Raw genomic sequence first — 19473 nt, 5'->3', positions numbered from 1 at the left:
TACGTGAAAACGTGTAAATATTTACCAGAAATAAGTTTAATGACTTTAAGCAGCTATTGGATTAAGTGGATTCTTTCTAGAAAAATCTTACTGATGTAGGTTTCCTTTAACGTCAACATACAGTCATTAATTAATAACAAAACTGACTGTATTAGAAATACATCCTTTAAGGAATAAAACGTGGTTGAAATATTCAGAGACCGGAAGTGAGCTGAACATTTGTTCGGACATGTTTTGGTTAAATATTAAACTGTTACTGGTTTTGGTGGGATGTTTTGATGCCAGTTTAGCTCGTGTGATTTGCATGTGTAGATCCCTGCCTGTGCAAACAGTTCTGTTCACGTGTTATTTTACTGGACGTTGGAACATGTCAAGACATGTTCATTTGGCCCAGATTCCTGCAGCATTCAAAGGCAGCACCGCTGGGTGAAATTAGACGCCGCTTCTTCCCTCAACTTTTGCTCACACGTGCCACCATCATGAGAGTGGAAACGCTGAGGAGCAGATGGGACAGTAGCGTCTGACAGACCCAGTGCCCTGGATGTTTGCGTGAAATCTTCACGGCGCGCTGCGCATCATGACGTCTATTAGCGTTTGCGTATAAATAAGGCCTCAGACGGGACAGCTCGGCCTGCGCTGCCGCTGATGCTGCAGAGCTAAAAGCGTACAGGCTGCTTCAGCGTGCACGTCCTGTGATCCGCCTCACGGATGGAACTGTCTCCGAGGTAACACGCGCAGTTCACGGTTTGGCGCAGAGCGAAGACCCGCCGAGGAAACTGATGTGCGGAGACTTTTACCTTCGACCTCGACGCGCTGCTGCTGTTTTATGGGACGGTGAAGGTGTCTTTGAGTACTGCTCGTCTTGCTAACGCTCAGGAGCCCTGCGATCCCTGTGGAGAAGCGGGGTTCTTCGCCGGGTTGTTTTGGTGACCGAAGGGGGGACGGCGACGCGTTTTTCGGGTGAGTGAAGATCCGGGGACCTGCTGGACGACGCGCATGGCTTTGCCCGAGAATCTCCCCCGCATTATTCGCCCAGAGATTTAATGTGAGTGCTTGTATGTGTGTGATGGTAATACACTGTTTGCTGTATGCTCGGTCTATATGAATAGGCCTGTCGTCGCTTATTTATCACGGATTATAATTTTGGATGCACGTAAACCACTGCAATACGTGGAGACGAGATCCTAAAGGCGCAACTTTAGAAACTTTCACAAGTGTTTGATTTATGTTGTGTCGTGTGTTGTTTGAAAATCCCTGATGACATCTCTTTGTGATTTATATAATCGCATATGTATAATAAGCTTCTTGCATTAGCTATAACGTCATCTCACCTTAGGTTTAATACTACGACGTCCCTTTCGTTAATGAAACACGTCGAGTTGTGTTCAAGAGCAAAACATCTGTCGTATTTGCGACGTCTCCGTTATGATCATCCGAGCGTCTTTTTGGCTGCAGATTTCGGTCAGTTGTTTTTTTTTTTGGGGGGGGTGTGCCACGTGAACAGGCGACAAAAACACAGTGAACGGGTGGATTTCGTAACACTCAGGCTGCAGTGTGCAATGTTGTGTTTACATGCGTCCTCCCTCACGCTGAGGCGCATTTGTGGGTTTCGAGGTTTTGCAACACAGCGCATTGGAGCTCGGCACCAGCTGGCTTTCACATGAACGGCAGTTAAAAATAAAACCAGCCCCTGATTTATTGTTGTGGTCTTTACGGTCCGACGCGCGTCCTCGACGCCGGGACAACGTTATAGGACGAGGGTGTGACGGTCGATGGCAGAACCGTGTTTGATTATGGGATGTTTGCATATTTAAGGTCCAGGGTCAGGATGATGCGGTAGTGACACACAATGATGCGGGGGAAGGGGGAAGAGGACAGGCTGCTGTTGTTTTTTAAGGCGTAAAATATAATAATAATAATAATAATAATAATAATAATAATAATAATAATAATAATAATGGACTGTTTGGTCTCCAAACCCGATGTTATAATTTAGCAGTCGATTGATAGATTTTTAAAAGTTGGCTTGTTTTGTCACTAGTCTTTTCCTTTGTTTGTGTGATACTCGGTTTTGACTTCAAGATGACCTTTGCTGCCCTTTTACTCACACGTAACGTAAACATATGATGAGACTAAATGCTTTTTACACACTTTTAATTAATAATCGTCGACGAATAATTCCTTGTTTATCTAGAAATATTCTGGTCTTGACAGCAGTGTTTTGATGGAAAGCTGGCGTTAATGTGCCAAAGCCAAACTACAGCAGAGCTGCATAAGAAAAAAGCAACCATTGGCAAATTAAATCAATTACCTTTTAGTATTAAATAAATAACAGGAATCAAGCTTCATGTTCTCATCTTGTATTTATTTACACATCCGGGCATCTGTGCACTACCGCCTCTTTCAGTGGCGCGTTCAGGCTGCGTGGGAAATTTTCCACTTCGAAAAGCAGCACAGTAACTTTTAAGAACCTAGGCTCATGTAAAAGAACCAAATAGAATGTGAACCGTTGACTGTTTGTAATATTTATGAGAATACTGCTCTTTGGCACAGGACTCAGACATTATGATGAGCAAATGTAATCCATTGTCGGTATTAGTCTCTGGAGGGTTGTTAGGAAAATCTAAATATAGAAAACCATGGGCAGTATCTTGGCCAAGTTTCTAACTTATGATCAGTCACCTGTGTGAAGTCATTTGGAAATTATGACAACTGGACTCTTCTTGTTCAGATAGAATTCTTTCTTTATTTATTCAAACACATTTCAACCTAACAAGGACATCCAATTGTCTTGACTAATCTTTCAGAAACCTTGGTAGATTCAAGATGGACTATAATAATTTTAAGAATAAAGTACTGCTGTAAAGCAAAAGGACACAAAGAGGGATGATTATAATATAAAAGACGCATAAATAAACATATCACGTCAGCTTGAGGACTACTTTCAACCTAGTTTCCATCTTTCCCACGGGAGCCTGAAGGCAGCTCATCCATTCATTGGTCAGCCACACTGTAAATCAGAGTTATATCTCCCGCCCACGTGGTGACGTTCCGTACCAAACCAGGCCAGTCCATTACGCACACAAAAGACACAACAAAAGCCCGTGTGGGGAAAATGAGAACCGTCAGCACCCAAAGGACACAACAATAAGTTCCCACCAGGCAGCATCACCCATGGACCGGAGCCCAGGACGACGACAACCATTCATTTACCTGAAAACTGAAAAAACACCTTTCATCATCTGCAAGCAGTTTTCCACCAAGCTGCGTTTGGCTCAGATCTGATCCAAGTGGTAAGTACAGCAGCAGGCAGGAAGTGCGGACCAAAACCTGAGACATGGAAGGTGAAATAAAGCGGCAGCGAGCGAACGGCCGGATTCACGGCGTGCGTTGGGTTCAGGAGGAACCAGCAACAAAAGCCAGCGACACTGTTGCGCCTCCGCTGACGTCGTGGCTCTTTGTTGGGGATCAACGCATTAAGAAGTGGCGAAGGTTTGCGTGTAAAGCGAGACGGACGTGTCTGTGACTCCACGGACCGCGCGTCGTGCGGTTTCTGGGCCGGACTCGCCGCTGCCGCTGCTGTGACTCTTTTGTGTGGACACTGTTCCTGCTGCTGGTGCGGCGCCTTTTGTTTTCACCTGGCCCGTCATCATCATCATCATCATCATCAGCTGCTGCTGCTGCTGCGACGCCTGGCCACCGAACTCACGTCTCCCCGTGCGCGTTGACAGTGCTTTTCTTTTGTCTGCTCTAATAACAGCCTCGACTTTCTCGTCACCACGTGACGAGAAAGTCTGTTTGTTTCCTCAGCTGTTCTAATAAAGCAAGAACACAGGAATGGTTAAAGTAGCGCCACAGACAGAAGCCACGTGCTGCCAGATGTTTTTAGATTGACTGGACAGAAAATAAACACACAAAAGCCACTTAAGACGTTGTTGATTAGTTTCCTTTTTGGTATTTTGGTATTGCTTTTGTGCGTGCACGCACGCACGCACAAAAGCAAGGTGCGTGCGTGCGTGCGTGCGTGCGGTGGAGGGATTAAAATGCAAATAGCAGCGCGTTATTGTCTGTTGCGTCGGCTTCTCCGTGAGGACACGCGGCACAAAGCTGATGATGGTTGTGTGTGTTTACCTTTGCCTCTGCACGTGCAGCCAGGGTCAAACAGGGCTAATTCAGCGAGGGGATTTCGTTCCTTTCATGCAGGGATTATGGCTCGGACACCTGTGCAGATTATTGTGTATGTAAATATGACCCGCCTGGGCACCACACACACACACACACACACACACACACACACACACACACACACACACACACACACACACACACACACACACACACAGTCAAGTTGCTAGTTGAATTCTTCTTCAATGTTTCGTGTGCGTCTTTGCAGAGCAGCCACGCTTCGCATCACATCTCTGCTGCTTCCTGTTGAGTTGCGGAAGCTCCTTTGTTTTCTCGTCTGGCTGCTGGCTCCTGTCTCAGCGCTGCTCTTCCTGTTGCAGCACTTTGACCTGAACTGGAAACTTCCAGAGCTGCTGAAGCTCGTTGCCGTCTGTTTTCGTTCTGGGGGACGCAGAGCTATTGTTGTGGGGGTTTTGTACTAGGTGCAAGCTTTGCGACAAAGTGACTGAGCCCGTTGGCTGCAGGGGTTGGTATAGTTCTGAGACAATGGAGGTTTGTTTAAAAGACAAAGAGAAGCTTGTTCCCATCACAACCATTATATTATAAAACAAAAGGTAAAACCTGACGATGTATGTCTTTGTTATAAATTATAAATACCGGGCCAGAAGGTATCGGGTGATGAAACATGGCCGTCTGAAACTTTAGCAGCATATAAATAATCTCCTGTCAAAGTTCTCACCGTGTTTATGAGTTTGTGTTTTGTTACTTTTGCTGTCACGTGTTGACATTGAAAACTAAGATATGCAGCGAAAAATATTTACATATATATATGCTGGAAACCGGGCGACAGCGCCATCTATCGGCAGGCTCATTACGACGGCCCCGCCCCCTTGTGTGTGACTGACAGGTGAACATAGGAACAGCACAGAAAGCACTCGCAGGATTCACTCATGTAAAAGTTTTAATAGTACTCTGAAAGTAGAAGTACTGGCTTGTAAAAGTCCTCCCTGAATGTAAACAGGCTCAGAAACAGCAGTATCACACTCTGCTTAAAGCTCTTCATTCAACTAAAAGTTAGGTTTACTTTAAAGCAAAACAACTGTGATGTTGTGATATTTTTAACCGTTGCCGTTCTGTCCATAATCAAACGGGGCATTCAGGTTGGGTTTGAATGTCACAGCATGTGTTGACGATCGATAGACAATCGCCACACAGACCCGAACTCTTCACTGCAAAGTGTTTCTGCCTTTTTTAAATTGATTGTTTCTGTGACGCCACTGTTTGTTGTTGCCTAGCAACCAAGCTTCATTGTTTGAGTCATGAAAGGTGAGCTCAAAGACAAAGCTAATGACCTTCTAGTGGTAAAAGTTGGTCGTTTAGCAGCAAGAATCAAACCAGTTCTTATTCACCAACACAGAGATAACGTAATAGAAATTATAACCTTCTGAAAGTGGATTTAATGTCACAGTGTGTTGATGATTTAGTAATTATATTATTATTATTTCAATAGACAGGGAGGCAGGCAGAGTTTGTTTGTTTGTTACAGGTAATTTTCTTCTCTAGATTAAATAAAAGGTGAATATAAACCCAGTGACCAGGTCTGAAGGAACAGGGAACGCGAGCAGATCATGTCAGATCAGAACCTGATCTACTGTAAATGCTGTAGTTGTCTGTGTACTTTTTTGTTTTTACCTGCAAATAAATTAAAATAAATGAGGCAACAGTTGTTGTTGAATATATGACATCACAAACAAGGGTTTGTTTGCTTTGCGGTAATTTAAAGTGACATCACTGCACAGTGATGTCAGTTAGCAGCAACATGTGATTGTAATCACATAATAGATGATTGTAATCAAATGATTGCTTCAGCAAATAAGCTGTGATCGTATTGGAAATGCAATCAAGCTCATGAGCTCTAAAAATAAGGCTGTGGATCCTGTCCCTCACCGACTCTCTTCTCTCCCCACAGCTCTGATTTTCTCCCGTGGTGTCTGTGTGGAGCCTCCCACACACCCACTCCACAACAACGACGGCTTTTGCTTGCATCTTCCAGTGTTTCTTCTGTCAGCAAGTCCAGCAGAGCTGCAACTCTTCCAGTGCCAGCCCTGACACCAGCGAGGAGCCCTGCCCCACTGACATGGTGAAGATGACCAAGTCCAAGACCTTCCAGGCTTACCTGCCCTCCTGCCACCGCACCTACAGCTGCATCCACTGCCGGGCGCACCTGGCCAACCACGACGAGCTCATCTCCAAGGTACGACCCAGCGGTCTGACCCAGCGGCCGGGCCCAGCGGGTCGGGCCCAGGGGGTCGGGCTCAGGGGGTCGGGCCCAGCGGGTCGGGCCCAGCGGGTTGGGCCCAGCGGTCTGACCCAGCGGGTCGGGCCCAGCGGGTCGGGCCCAGGGGGTCGGGCTCAGGGGGTCGGGCCCAGGGGGTCGGGCCCAGCGGTCTGACCCAGCGGCCGGGCCCAGGGGTCGGGCCCAGGGGGTCGGCTCCTGGAGAAAACATAAATCCACATGTAGGTCATTTGTCCGTGTTATGAACAGGACATACTGTGATGTAGCAGAGCAGGAATGTGGGTTAGTGTTCCACCGTGAACGGTGCTCCCTCCCGTTGGAAAACACGTTTTCACATAAAACAAAGACGGAGCAACCTGAACAAACGGCTGGAAGAGCCGCCGCCGCCGCATCGTCGCCCGTGTTTACATCTTAAACAGGAAGTCGTGCTTTCAGCCGGTCCCACCGGCGCCAGCAGGACGCCTGGTTCCTGAGCTGGCGGCTCAGTAGAGCATCAGAACGACCCCGACCCGATCCCCTCCGGCACCAGGTGTGTCCATGAGCAAGACGAGCTCCCGGGCCGTAGTTGGTTCCGCCGGTGGACGGGTCACAGTGCTGTTACCATGAGTCTACTGGCTCTGGATTCTGTTCTACTGGTGCTGTACCGGTCACGTGTCTGTGCAGACAGTTAATGAACGCTGCTGCTTCCACTCTGGGACTGTCTGCGTTACAGTAGTAAGAAATGACAGCCTCGCTTTAATCCATCCTTTTCCTCTTATTGCTTTGCTGCGACCTGTCTGCTTTGGCCTCAGCGGCTCTGACGACAGTCACGACTGTCTGACGCCTGTGCAGAGAGCCGGTCAGCGTGAGTGTTTCTATCTGGGCTATTTCTGCTTCTGACTAAGGGAAGTGCAAAGTGCAGAAGCGGCTTCGGTTCACTGAGCATGACCTCCGACTGCTTTTAGAGCACGAGGTGAAGAATCGAGGCAGTCAAAGTCTTCATGTTATACAAAACCATAGGGTTGTTTCACACGCACTCCTCCAGTCATTCACACGGCTGTACAGCGAGGGGCTGCAGCTTCATCGACACATAAATATAAGAATTGGTATATATTTGATTAAAGCAGCCGAACCCTCAGACCTTTCTTGCTGTGCTGCGTTAGTGGCTACTTCCTCCTGTCTTGACTCGTGCTGCTGGAACTTCCCTTTTTTTTGCATGACATTGTTTGCACCAGTCGTGTGCTGAGTGTCACAGTTCTAAGCAGAACAACTTCTATTATTTAATGAATCACATTAGCATCAGGACGAGGGCACCGTGCCCACATTCATTAGATTCAGTGGAGCCTTTGCTATCAGCTGATTTGCTTGATCCGAACGGGCCGGGTTAAATCTGCTGGAGGCCGTAACACGGTCCAGCTCTGAACTTGGACCCTGAGACCCTGCTCTGTGCTCACACGCTGCTCCTGAATGGAGGAGTTGCTCTGGACTGTTTCACTGCCTCTAATGTTTCTGTGGATGAGCTCATTTGTGTCCTTTTTTCCTTTAATTAACCATCTAATGACGACTTGTGTCGAACATGTTGAGGCTCCGACTTCCGTTTGAGATGCTTTTCCCACCAGTTTCCCCCGTACTGGTCCCTGTTGTGCCTGTCTGATACCTGTCCTGGCTCTGAACAGTTGAAACGGATTGCTTTGGTTCTCATTGTCCACCTGTTCCTTTGGGAATAATGAAGCTGGATGATCTTTGTGAGTCCACCTTACGACTCAGAGCCTCTGATAACGGACAGAACTGCGGCTTCGATGCCGACTGTAGAACAGCATCTGTTGAGCGTCATTGGAGTCAGACGAAGCGGAGTTGCTCTGACTGAAGCCGTGACCTTTATGTGTTATAATAAGACTGTGACGGTGCGCTCTCACCACGCTAAGCTAAGCTGATTATTCAAATGGCAGAGATGATCAATCTGCCCTCTCGGCGTCTCCGTTTGCCTGTTGGTGCAACCAGCAGCAGGATCCCAGGCTTTAGGACGCTCCCCGTGATGCTGTGGAGTCTGCACAACAAGCTTGTCCTGTCTTTAATGGCTAAAGGTGGCTGTAAATCGCAGCGTGTGAAGCGGCTCCTTTGTCTGCGTCGGCTCTGCAGATTTACTGTCGCGCAGCAGAGGTGCTGTACATGCATTAAGGGTTTATTGGCTTTGTGCAGAGAAATTAAATTGTTGCTGGAGCAAAATGGAAAATATAAGTGGATGAAGAAGTCAAATCTTCCTTTATTCAAGATATAAAGAAGAGACGGGAGCAGAATAAGTGAAATCACGTGGATTGTTATTAAAAATAAAAAAACCATTCACACAGATGAGAGGAAGCGTGAAGACCCCGCGCTCAGAGACAGGATGAAGCACAGGAGACCCCACTCACTCGCTGTAGAACCTGAGGCTTCAGACTGCTTCTGCTTTGGCTTCGCTTTCCTCTTCTCCTTTTCCTCGTGTGCAAACAGGAAGTTCAGCAGTTTGAAACGTGAAGTCCCAGAGCTCGTGTGTCGTTGCTTAAACTGAGTTTCAGTCAGAAAAAACAAGCAAAACAAAACACAGCCAAACTCCAAGGGTCCTGCATCTCGTTATCAGAGCAGACGCTCTCTCTCGTCTGGAGGGACGTGGAGCGAGGAAGGCTGAGCTTTGTTTACTTCACTGGAACTTCTGGAATAAACACGAGTGCGAAGCGGAGGCGGGAGGTCGGCCGTGGAAGCGCCGGCTTGTTTCTGCATCAGTGGTGGCTTCATGGGTCGAGGTTGCTGGTGTTTATTTGGGAATAGTTGCAGCTTTTATAGAGCAGCGCCTCAGATGCTCCATGAGCAGCACAGATGTGGTTTGCATGGAAACCTCAGACAATAGCAGCTCCAACTTGGATTTATTTGCTGTTGATTTGACACAGGACAATAAATGTGTAGCCAGTTTACGAGGCCGGCACGCCTCCCCTTCCTGCATTAGTTCTGGTTCAGCAGTAAATCTGCAGCTCTCCGCTGTGACTCTGACGCATAAGCACCGACTCCAAAGTGACAAGTATTTGGATGAGAGCAACATATTGATGAGCTCAGGCATCAGTGGGAGAGTCTGTCTCCTGTTATTCCAGTCACACAACATTGTTTTTTTCAGTGGAGCAGGAATGTTGAGGAACCAGAAGCATCAGACGGCTTCAAACCAGGAATGAATTACTTGAATAAGATGACGTTTCCCAGGAGTCTAAATTGTCTGCTGCACCGGAAACGTGGCCGATTTGGTTTGTGCTTTCTAATAAGAGCCAATTAAAGTCCCATTGTTTTGTGATGCATTATTAAGACAGCGCCGTAGTTTCTAAAGGCTGTTTGGCAGAAGCGCTGAAGTCGTCCAAACCAAACCAAACCATCTGATGAATAGTGATGTTTTCCAGCATCAGCATCACGTTCCTCAACTCTCTGCTTCAAACCCTAATTCACTGCTGGAGCTGCTGCACGACCTGCAGAAGCATCTCCCACTCTAACGTTTTATCTGCGCCGTGACATGATCTCGACCATGACCCGAGAATGAGACGGCGACGGCTCTGGACGGCCTTCACTGCATCCTGGCAGCTGGAGCGGAGCGAATCCAGCTCCTGAATCCTTCAGAGCCGCCTCATAAAGAGTCATGTGACAGACGAGAGCCCGTAGCCGTGGCAACTGTACACAACCACAGCCGTAGCCTCACAGGCACAAATAATGTGTGAAGCTCCGATCAGACTCCAGTGAAGTTCCCGTTCGTGGTCGACCTCTCCGAACCAAATTTCCTGTGCAGGAAGAGCTCAGACTTGTGTGTGTGGGCAGGGAACTGTTGACCAGTTGGCTTCAACAAGCTCCTTTAGTGACAATTGGGTTTCATTAATGGATCTTTGATGAGCTGTTTGTCTTCTGAGCTGCACACGGTGTAAACACAGTGATGCTGTGGTTTCTGGAGAGACGGTAATAATTATAACAATCAAATCTGTTTGAGATGTAAACCTGGATATTTACACTCATCTATGAAACTAACTGACAGCGTTCCGTTGTTTATTACCGTGTGTTCCCATCATGACGATGCCCATGTGTTGTTGTGACACACTGGCCTCATCTCTCACTCTGCTCCCTCCTCTTTGCCTCGCTGGGCAGCGTCACCGCCTCTAAGCCGATTATGTTACATAGAAGACGACACTGTGGCTGGGTGTTTTCCACCTCCCGCTGCCAAAGGCCGCGCCGCGTCCACACACGGGTTTCTCAGGGCCGTGCTCCTGGAGGCGCAGGGTTCCTGTTTCCTCCCAGAGCTCGTGCTCCAGTCTTGGAGGCCATTCAGCCGGTGAGCGGAGCTGCAGATGGAGCAGTCTGAGCCAGAGGATTAACCTGAGCCCCTCCCTCCCCCTCAGCCAATGAACGGAGGGTGCGGAGGCTGATGAAAACGCCACTTTATGCCCGTGGGACGGTTCAGCACATGTTGCTGCCTCGGCTTTATAGATGATCCAGTAACTGTTGTGGTTTGTTGGTGCAGATGCAGCAGCATTAACACTCAGTCAGAGACAGGGTAAAGTGTAGTGTCTCGGTGCTAAACAGAGGCCAGAACCTGCGCGCTGCATCACAAATAGCCACCCCGCGTCACAGTCAGCTGATCAGCTCCGTGTCCCCTGTCGGCACGAGTCCAGAGGCTCAGCCGCTGCGTCTGCTTTCACCAAAGTGGATGAAGGGCAGGAAAACACAACGGCTTAGTCTCATCCTGAAGGCGCTGGAAGCCGGAGGAGAGCCCACAGAATCAGAGCTGACATGTACTTATTGTCATCCGCCGCACGCGGCATCTTCCCAACGCCGCTGTCACCTCGCATTTCCATCAGGCGCAGGCTGCACCCCTCAGCAGACACGAGCGTCGTCCTGAAACCGGATCCAAGACGATGCGTCCAGAATCCTGAGGCTGAGGCGCGTGTTCAGCCGCTGATCATGGTTCCCATAAAAAGGAAGCTGAGCTCCACGTTTCTCATGCTTTCTTTGCTCGGACGCATCCTTTACATGTAATTTAGATGAAGCTTCTGTTTAATAAGACGTTTAGACGTAAGAGACGTTTAGTTGAGTTGAACCCTCACCTACAGACACTCGGCATCTGTTGAGACAGATGGTAAACGTCGACCTCAGCACGTTTGTTATTAGCTCAGAGTTAAGCTCCATTTTAGAACTTGTGCTTCTTTGGTTTGAAGGGAGAAATGAAACTGAGTTTTGGATGAATCAAATGAACGTGTCGCTCTTCGGCCCCCTGTCGGTCAAGAGATTTGAGATTTGCTTTGTAGAATGCGTTTCTGTTGCATGAGCTCGGCAGCGGGCGCTGGGCGGCCTCGCTCCCGTTGGCTCATGTTTCATTAAGAACCCGGAGGAGGATTTTCCTGCAGGGAAACGACCTCTGCAGGGTCCCGTTGGGCGTCTAATAGGATTGTTGGGCGTCTGGAGGATTTTAGCGCAGCCTCAATAGCTGCATTAAAAAGGGTCCAAATGCATTTCATTACTGAGCTGCAGGGATTTAGTTGTTAGATTCTTAACAAGCTGTGCGACAAGCGTCCTGATGTTTTTGTAGCCGAGCGATTTACAGTGAAAGTTGCAGCAGCTTGAGTGCAGATGAAGTAAAAATAGACTGTGGGAAAGCGATAAGGGCAGCGACGACGGAGCCGTCTCTGTTTGTGCCAGACGTGGAGCTCGGCCCTCGTCACATGGCGTCACCCCCCCCGACCCGAGGGCTGTGGAGGAGACTTGTTGTCAACTCGGTGGGGATCGACCTAGTTCCCTGTGGCAGCTAAAGGTCACGCTGTGTGTGTGTGTGTGTGTGTGTGTGTGTGTGTTGACTTCATGAGCCCACGTCTGTAACAGTACGACGTCCAACACCTGCGGCGTCAGGAGGAGGGAGCAGAGAGTCTTCAGGGCAGCCGAGGGGGCGGGACGTGCGGTCGGACAGTAGCCGAGGCGCCGTCGAACCGTCCCCTGGGCCTCGACGGCCGCCTGCGGTCGGAGCAGGAGGCAGCTGGTGCTTCTATTAGGCAGCATGAGCTCAGCGCCCTCAGCCGCCGTCGGCTGTGGGCTGAGGACGTCGGTGGGAGGAGCAGGAACACTGGTTTTACACGAGAGGACCAGAGTTCAGGCAGAGTCGTTGTCATGGGAAAATGTCAAACGCTCAGATGCTATTTTTAGAAAACACAACTGACAACAAAAATGGAACGCTTCCCTAGTCAGGTACCAAACTGTCTGGTCCACTGGCTTCAGCTTGTTGCTGTGGCACCTGTTGACCACAAGCTTTGATTATTAACTGATTATTCATAAATCAAAAGTCAGAAACGAATGCAGATGCGTTTTGTCCCACGCCTGCAGAGACACCACACCTTTGGCTCCAGCCTCGTGGGGAATGAATGAAACATGTTTGTTTGTCCCACGGACGTCGAGCGGTTCAGAGGAACCGTAAGCAGCGTCGTCGATGGCAAAAAAGCTGCAGCAGCAGGTTTCCAGCGTTAGCGTCAGTCTGGGCTCAGCGCTGTCATCAACTATCACTGGGACATTCGCTCCGCATCATTCTGTTCTCCTGGAAACGCAGATGTGAATGAATCGAATACGCTGCATGAAAACAACCAAACGTGGTCCATGATAGGTTTAAATTTGTTGGAAGGAATTTGAAGTTTGTGAGGAGGAGCAACAGTCACTGGTCACAGAAGGTGACGTTTACGTGCAGGACAGGAAGAACAGCCGACGCACTCATTGACTTGTGTCGTCTCCTGATGGTTAACTAACTCGTTCTCTCTCTCTCGCTCTCTCTCTTCTTTCAGTCATTTCAAGGCAGTCAAGGACGAGCCTATCTCTTCAATTCAGTGTAAGTATGAGCCTCACCTTGTTTGTTCACGTGGTGGATTTTTAGCCTGAGGCCTGTAAACCACAGCACAGCGGTGCTTCATTTCTGTCATCAGTGTTTTAGACCAAACCGTCACTGTGCAAATGCTTTGTCTCTTCTTAGGCTCAATTACATTGTTCTGTTAATTTAAATGAAAGACTGATTCCAACACGATCCAAGTGAAAGCGGCTGAAACGAGGCAAACGTTTAACTGAGGTTAAAATGCTTTAAAGCGTCTCGATGGAGGAAGGAGATGAGTTTTTAAGGAGCTGGACCGTTTTCCTTTCCTCAGGTACATTTCATGCAAATTAGAGCCGGTGGTAGATTTAATATGAGAGAAGCCTTTGTTAGGGAGGAGGATTCACCTAAACAGACATTAGGGACTTTTTTCAGCTAAAAGATGGTCTGTTTGTGACAAATCTGAATATTTACCTCCATTTAAATTTGTGTCTGTTAATCCTAGTTTTAAAACTCTGACCTTTGCTCATGTCTTGTCTCTGACCTCTGACCTTTGACCTCCTCCGCAGGGTGAACGTCGGCTGCGGGCCAGCTGAGGAGCGGGTACTACTCACAGGTTTACATGCTGTGGCTGACATCTACTGTGAAAACTGTAAAACCACTCTGGGCTGGAAATATGTGAGTGAACCGTGACCCTCTGCTTAACGTGTGCACGTGGTTCAGACGATGCTTTTACAGGGAGCGAGGCCGCTGCTTTCTGCTCGGGTCTGTTTGGGCTTAGTGATGGAGCACCTGTGGTCTCCTAGCACACGCTAATTACAGTGGCTGCACCAGACGGCACCTCTGAGAGTCTGCAGTGATTAAATGTCACGCTCGTCCCTGTAAAAGTCCCAAAAGGCAACAGAGGGACGTAAAATGACTGAACAAAGTATGAGGCAGTCACTTAAAGTCAGCGTCAAAAACAGCTAGAGAGCGATTAGAGCAGAGATGCTTGAAAGATGCTGCTGAACAACTGCAGTCTGTGGAAGGAGGATCCAGCAGATCTGCTCTTTCTCAGGAACGTTCCCACTGAAGATGCAATCGATCATATGTCTGAATGATGTCAGAGGCCGTGTTGCGGGTGCTGATTTTGTGTTCGCTGTGTTTTCCAGGAGCACGCGTTCGAGAGCAGTCAGAAGTACAAAGAGGGAAAGTTCATCATCGAGCTGGCTCACATGATCAAGGACAACGGATGGGAGTGACGTCCGTCCGCTCCTCCCTCTGCATTATCGAACTGCGCGGAGCGCCGTCCATCGAGCACCGTGGCCCCTCCCCCGCCCCCACGACCCCGCCTCCATCCAACTAAAGGAATCAAGCCCCGCCCCTCGTGTTCCTTCACGCGCACACACCCACCTGCTCATCGTGAAACTGAACAGAACCAACACAACGAGGAAGTGGAGCCGTCACAGGAGTCTGTGCAGGTCGTCTGCTCCGAAGGCTCGGGTTTGAGCCCCCACTCGCCCCACTCACCCCACTCGCCCCCCACCGAACCAAGCTTCAAGTGATTGTGGTGATGATGGCGACCACTATGCTAAAGGAGCTAGACTTCACCGAAAAGACCTTTCTTCGTGTCCCTTATTTGGCCTCTTGAGGCGGACGACTTTGATGACTTTGGTTCTTTTAACGTTTTCGCCTCTACTTTTAACTTGTGGGTTCGCTGACGCTTTGGTTTGATGGCCGATGGATGTTACTGGTTAGCATTTTATGTCCCCATCACGTCTGTCCTGCTTAGTTGACTTCGATTTTGGGCTTGCTGTATCTGCCTCTAGCTGAGCATGCTTTTCTTCGCTAGTTTCCAAATGAGTGATCAGGGAGGCGGGGGAGGAGGGGGGGGGGGTCTATCCTAGTTACAGATATGTAGCAGCATCTTGTTTCAGGGTGGGTTTGCAGTAGTGTGACATTTTATACCTTTTCCAGTTTTAGCCTTTCTTGTGAATTCTCTTTATTTTTCCCCTTCTGGTACTTTTCATCACCCAAAAAGCGTTGAAGGCAGCATCTAGTATTTGTGGGACATTAATGGATACGCATATATAAATATATAAATAGTTGTAGTGTTTGGCTAAATGCGATTGTGGCTGGTCCCATTTTGCAGCAGTACCACGTGAAAGGAAAGGAGCCGACAGGGAACCTGACGTCAGAGTCCACTTGTCATCACACATTTCGGCAGACTGTATTATCCCATTGTCTGGTGACGAGACACAACTACATATGAATATATACATATGCTGTGATCACATCCATGAATGCTCTGAAGATGTTCCTAGTACGTAGATACTGGAACATGGATCTATCCCCGTACATACCTGCTGTCATGCACATGTGTATATATGCATATGACGGTGTGTATTGTGTGTGTGGTCACGCGTTACACTTGAACGACGCTACTGTGTTGCACTTTGCAGAGGCACGGGTTCCTCTCGGTTTGGAGGCAAAGCCGTCCCCGCTGCGCTCACGCTCTTTAGCTGCTACCTGGGTTCTTCTCGCCGCTCCGTTCAACCTGCAAAGACGAGCTCTGCTTTCCTCCCAGCTTCCGCTCCCTCCCTCTCATGAAGATGTGGTTCCGGTCCGCTTTGCTGCTCCTCTCGGTCTCTTGCACTTTATTCTGATCCGTCTTCATCTCCTGGAGCGCATCTAAGGACGACGCCCTGATTTGCCTCTAAGCCGAACGAGTCCTGTGCCTCTTCAAAACATAAACGTCTCTCCTTTTTCTTGCTGTTGTGCAGTGCATAACTTCAAAACCCTTCACCTGAACCGATGTGTCTTCCCCGTCAACACAACCTTCTTCACCAGAATCCTCGTAGCGCGAGTTGTTTTTGGTAAACACACACGCATCTATTTCCTACGCTTACAAAGTGCAAAGGCAGATGGGTATTTAGCGTATTATGATTCTCAGAGGACAGCAGAGAGGAGGAGGTTGGGATGAGCGGGATGCCCAGTGCCTGGAGGGGTGAGGCGGGTGAGGCGGGGCAGGGTGGGACAGATTGAAAAATCAGCAGTGATTGATTACTTTGCCGGCAAGGTCAGTCAGATCACACGACCTTTTATCCTAAAGACAAAGACAATGCAAACCCTTAATAGTTACAGTGAAACCTACTTGAAAATATAAAGACGTAAACAGCTGAGCTATTGGCCCGTGTTACAGTTTTTGTACATAAAGTAACATATTTAAGGTTTTATACGTATTTCTACTGGGTTAGTTCTTTTACTTCCCCAACTTGAAGCACTTTTGTTCACTGTACCTCTGTGTGTGTGTGTGTGTGCGTGTGCGTGCGTGCGTATACTCACATGCATGTCTGCACACAAGTGAATATTTCATTTCTTTTCCTCGGACAGTTTTATTTCTTTTCTCCTTTTGTGCTGTTTAGTTGTTTCTTTCGCAGCCGTTCGCTTTCGCTGTCTCTCGCGGTGAACGGACGCCGGTCTCGTTCCTTTGTTTGTTTGGTTTCTTTTTCCTGTTCGCTCGCTCGTCCGTGTAGCTTGCGTGGAGAGCGAGCTGCAGTCTCCCGCCGTGTCCTCCGCGGTCCGAGGCTCCTGTTCTGGGCCTTCGGGGGTCCGAGGCTCCTGTTCTGGGCCTTCGGGGGTCCGAGGCTCCTGTTCTGGGCCTTCGGGGGTCCGAGGCTCCTGTTCTGGGCCTTCGGGGGTCCGAGGCTCCTGTTCTGGGCCTTCGGGGGTCCGAGGCTCCTGTTCTGGGCCTTCGGGGGTCCGAGGCTCCTGTTCTGGGCCTTCGGGGGTCCGAGGCTCCTGTTCTGGGCCTTCGGGGGTCCGAGGCTCCTGTTCTGGGCCTTCGGGGGTCCGAGGCTCCGGTGGAGCCACGTTGGAGCTTCTAGTTGTGGCGCCGGCTGTGAATTAGTGATTGTACTTCTGGAGAATGTATTGTTCCTGTGCAGAAGTCCAGCCGTTATCCTCCGCTCTATTCGGTGCAGTTCACTGCAGCTGCATCACCAGTAACAGCATCCCAGTTGTGGAGCTGCGTTTCCATGCAACAGTCCTTCAAATGACTGGAGGTGCAGCGGCCGGTGGTTCAAAGCTCCGCAGGTGAAACACTGCTCTGTCTTTAATGGTGCATTCGTTTTAAGTGATCTGTGACATCGGCTCAGCGGTCGTCATGAACGTCTTCTCAGCCATTTTCTGAATGACTAACTTGAACACGACTGAAACTGGATTTTCCTGGTCCAGAATCCATTTTGTGCATCTTTTCTGTGTTTTCTTACGGTAGCACTCAGCGACAGCTATATTAATGTATTTGCTGAGAAAGATTGTGTTAACGTTGATGAAGAGCTAGAGTGACGGGAGGTTCCTCTGTAGCTCAAAGCTAGTGACTGTAGAATTTGAGGAGAAGCGCCTGAACGCACCATTAGAGGCGGACGTTGCCTTCACTTCAATCATTATGCAACTGGGATTAATTTGATTTGGCCTCAATTAAAACTCAGCTGTTTTTACCAATTCAGCTTAGTGAACTTCACCTGAACTCACAGAGCTGAAGGTTTTTGGACACAAATCCGACTTCAGCAGCTGGTTCCTGCTGAGCGCCGCCAACGTGGCTCCAGTGGCTTAACGACCCGACAGAAAGCAGTCGCCAGTGGAACCAAATACGAAGCGAGTTCTGTCGGAGGGTTTTCACAGCTAAACCAATGAAAAGGAGCAGCTCCGTTCTGAGGTCAACGGCGCCAAAGCAGCCTGGACGAGCAGACGCGGAACTGCTGCTCAAACGTCTACCTTTGTTTTCTTCTGTTGTGACACTGGCTGCGTTCCTTTTGAGCTCTGTTCCGAGGGTGTTTAAAGGCAGGATGGGTCATAGGGGAAAAGGCTGCACACGTTCCTTTAGGACTGTTAAACTTCCGTTTGAGGTCTAAAGCATGTTGTATTTATAATGGATATATGTTGTGCCTGTTTTATAGTTTTTTCCTGAATTGGAAGCTTTTTATTTGACTACATTGCTTTGCATTCTGTCTTAGTAAAGCCATGTCACGCGTCTGTTTTCACTCTAATGTAAACTATCAGATATCACAATAAATTTTCAATGGGATAAAGTTGTTAGTTGAGATGTTTTTTTAACCATCATGAAAACGTTTCATTGTTCGTTCTGAGCGGGATCCTAGAAACAAAGTTCTGTTCATCAGGTGTCTCACTTTTCTGTGCTTCACATATGTCACTGTAAACAGGCTCTGCAGCTTGTTTACGTTGCCATGGCTACCAACACAGCACCAGCTCGGAACCTGAATGAGACGAGACGGAGCTCACAGCAGCGAATGGAGTGGTTTCAGTGAAGATGATCAGATGTTGGATGGAGCGCAGTGCGTTGGCCTGGGCGTGGTTGCCATGGCGTTACCCGTCTCTCTGCTGATGCCCACAGCCTCATGTTCTGGTGTCCTTGAGGTTCCTTGGCTTGTTTTCAAGCGCAGAGCAGCACGTCAGCCTCTAGTTTATCTCTGACTCCCTGTCCTGCTCTTAAAGCTGCAGCTGCAACGAGTTCCCATCAACATGATACAAGCCGCACATTTATTTTTTATCAACCGTGACCCTGTGTTCACATGAAACCTCTGTTTGGTGCAGGGTGTGATGTCAGTGACTGGGACACCGAATAATTGGTTTTAATTTACCTGCAAAAAACAGCAGAGAGATTCACACAGTCTCTGAGCGTGTTGGGTTGAAGGAGCGTCTGGGCCCAGTGCGGCTCAGACCCCCCCGGGTCCACGGGGCTGGTTTTGGCGTGATGACTTCCCTATGAGTCCTGGCCACACGGCAGGTGGTCCTCAGCGGGGGAGGGGTCAACCTGGCGTTGTCATCGAACACATTCACTCATTTGACAGGCGCTCAGAAGCCGACAGCGCTTTGGACCTGTGGCTCCGGTCATTGGAGGCCCGTCCCTCCTCCTCAGCTGGAAGCGGCGCCGCGGTCACAGGCCTCGCAGCAGGTTCCCACACGCACACGCTTTAATGCTGCTGCTATTTCAGGCCTTCTGATGTCATCTGAAGGAGGAGCTGGTCCTCATCCCCAGAGTGTGAGTCAGAGCCGGGGGGAGGGGGAGGGGGGGGCACTTCAGCCAGGAAGACGTACACAGCATCCCAACAACAGCCTCAGGTTTGCTCCCATGACGTCACTGGAAAACACTGACACACGTAACAGAGAGAGATGCAAACAAACCTGCAACTGTTTGTACGTTGATGTCGATGATGACATTTACGAAAAGCAT

At 48.9% G+C, this 19473-nt stretch overlaps 1 protein-coding gene across 3 annotated transcripts; it reads left to right on the top strand.

The window, feature by feature from the left end:
• Positions 1-424: 424 nt before the first annotated feature.
• Positions 425-18310, top strand: ypel1 (yippee-like 1). 3 transcript variants are annotated; one of them, XM_055511167.1, is made up of 5 exons: positions 425-1045; positions 6179-6379; positions 13222-13265; positions 13811-13919; positions 14393-18310. In XM_055511167.1, exons 2-5 carry the CDS (start codon positions 6263-6265, stop codon positions 14480-14482), a joined length of 360 nt encoding a protein of 119 aa, XP_055367142.1. In that variant the 5' UTR covers positions 425-1045; positions 6179-6262; the 3' UTR covers positions 14483-18310. The 3 variants fall into 3 exon arrangements, with proteins under 3 accessions (XP_055367142.1, XP_029017864.1, XP_029017863.1); XM_029162031.3 differs by having other exon boundaries at positions 426-960; positions 6095-6379; XM_029162030.3 differs by having other exon boundaries at positions 426-1045; positions 6095-6379.
• Positions 18311-19473: the final 1163 nt, after the last annotated feature.

The sequence above is a fragment of the Betta splendens genome, chromosome 9 (genome assembly GCF_900634795.4).
Source record: "Betta splendens chromosome 9, fBetSpl5.4, whole genome shotgun sequence".
Lineage (NCBI taxonomy): Eukaryota > Metazoa > Chordata > Actinopteri > Anabantiformes > Osphronemidae > Betta > Betta splendens.
The sequence above is the reverse complement of the archived record's forward strand: the minus strand, read 5'-3'. Positions and strand labels throughout refer to the sequence as shown.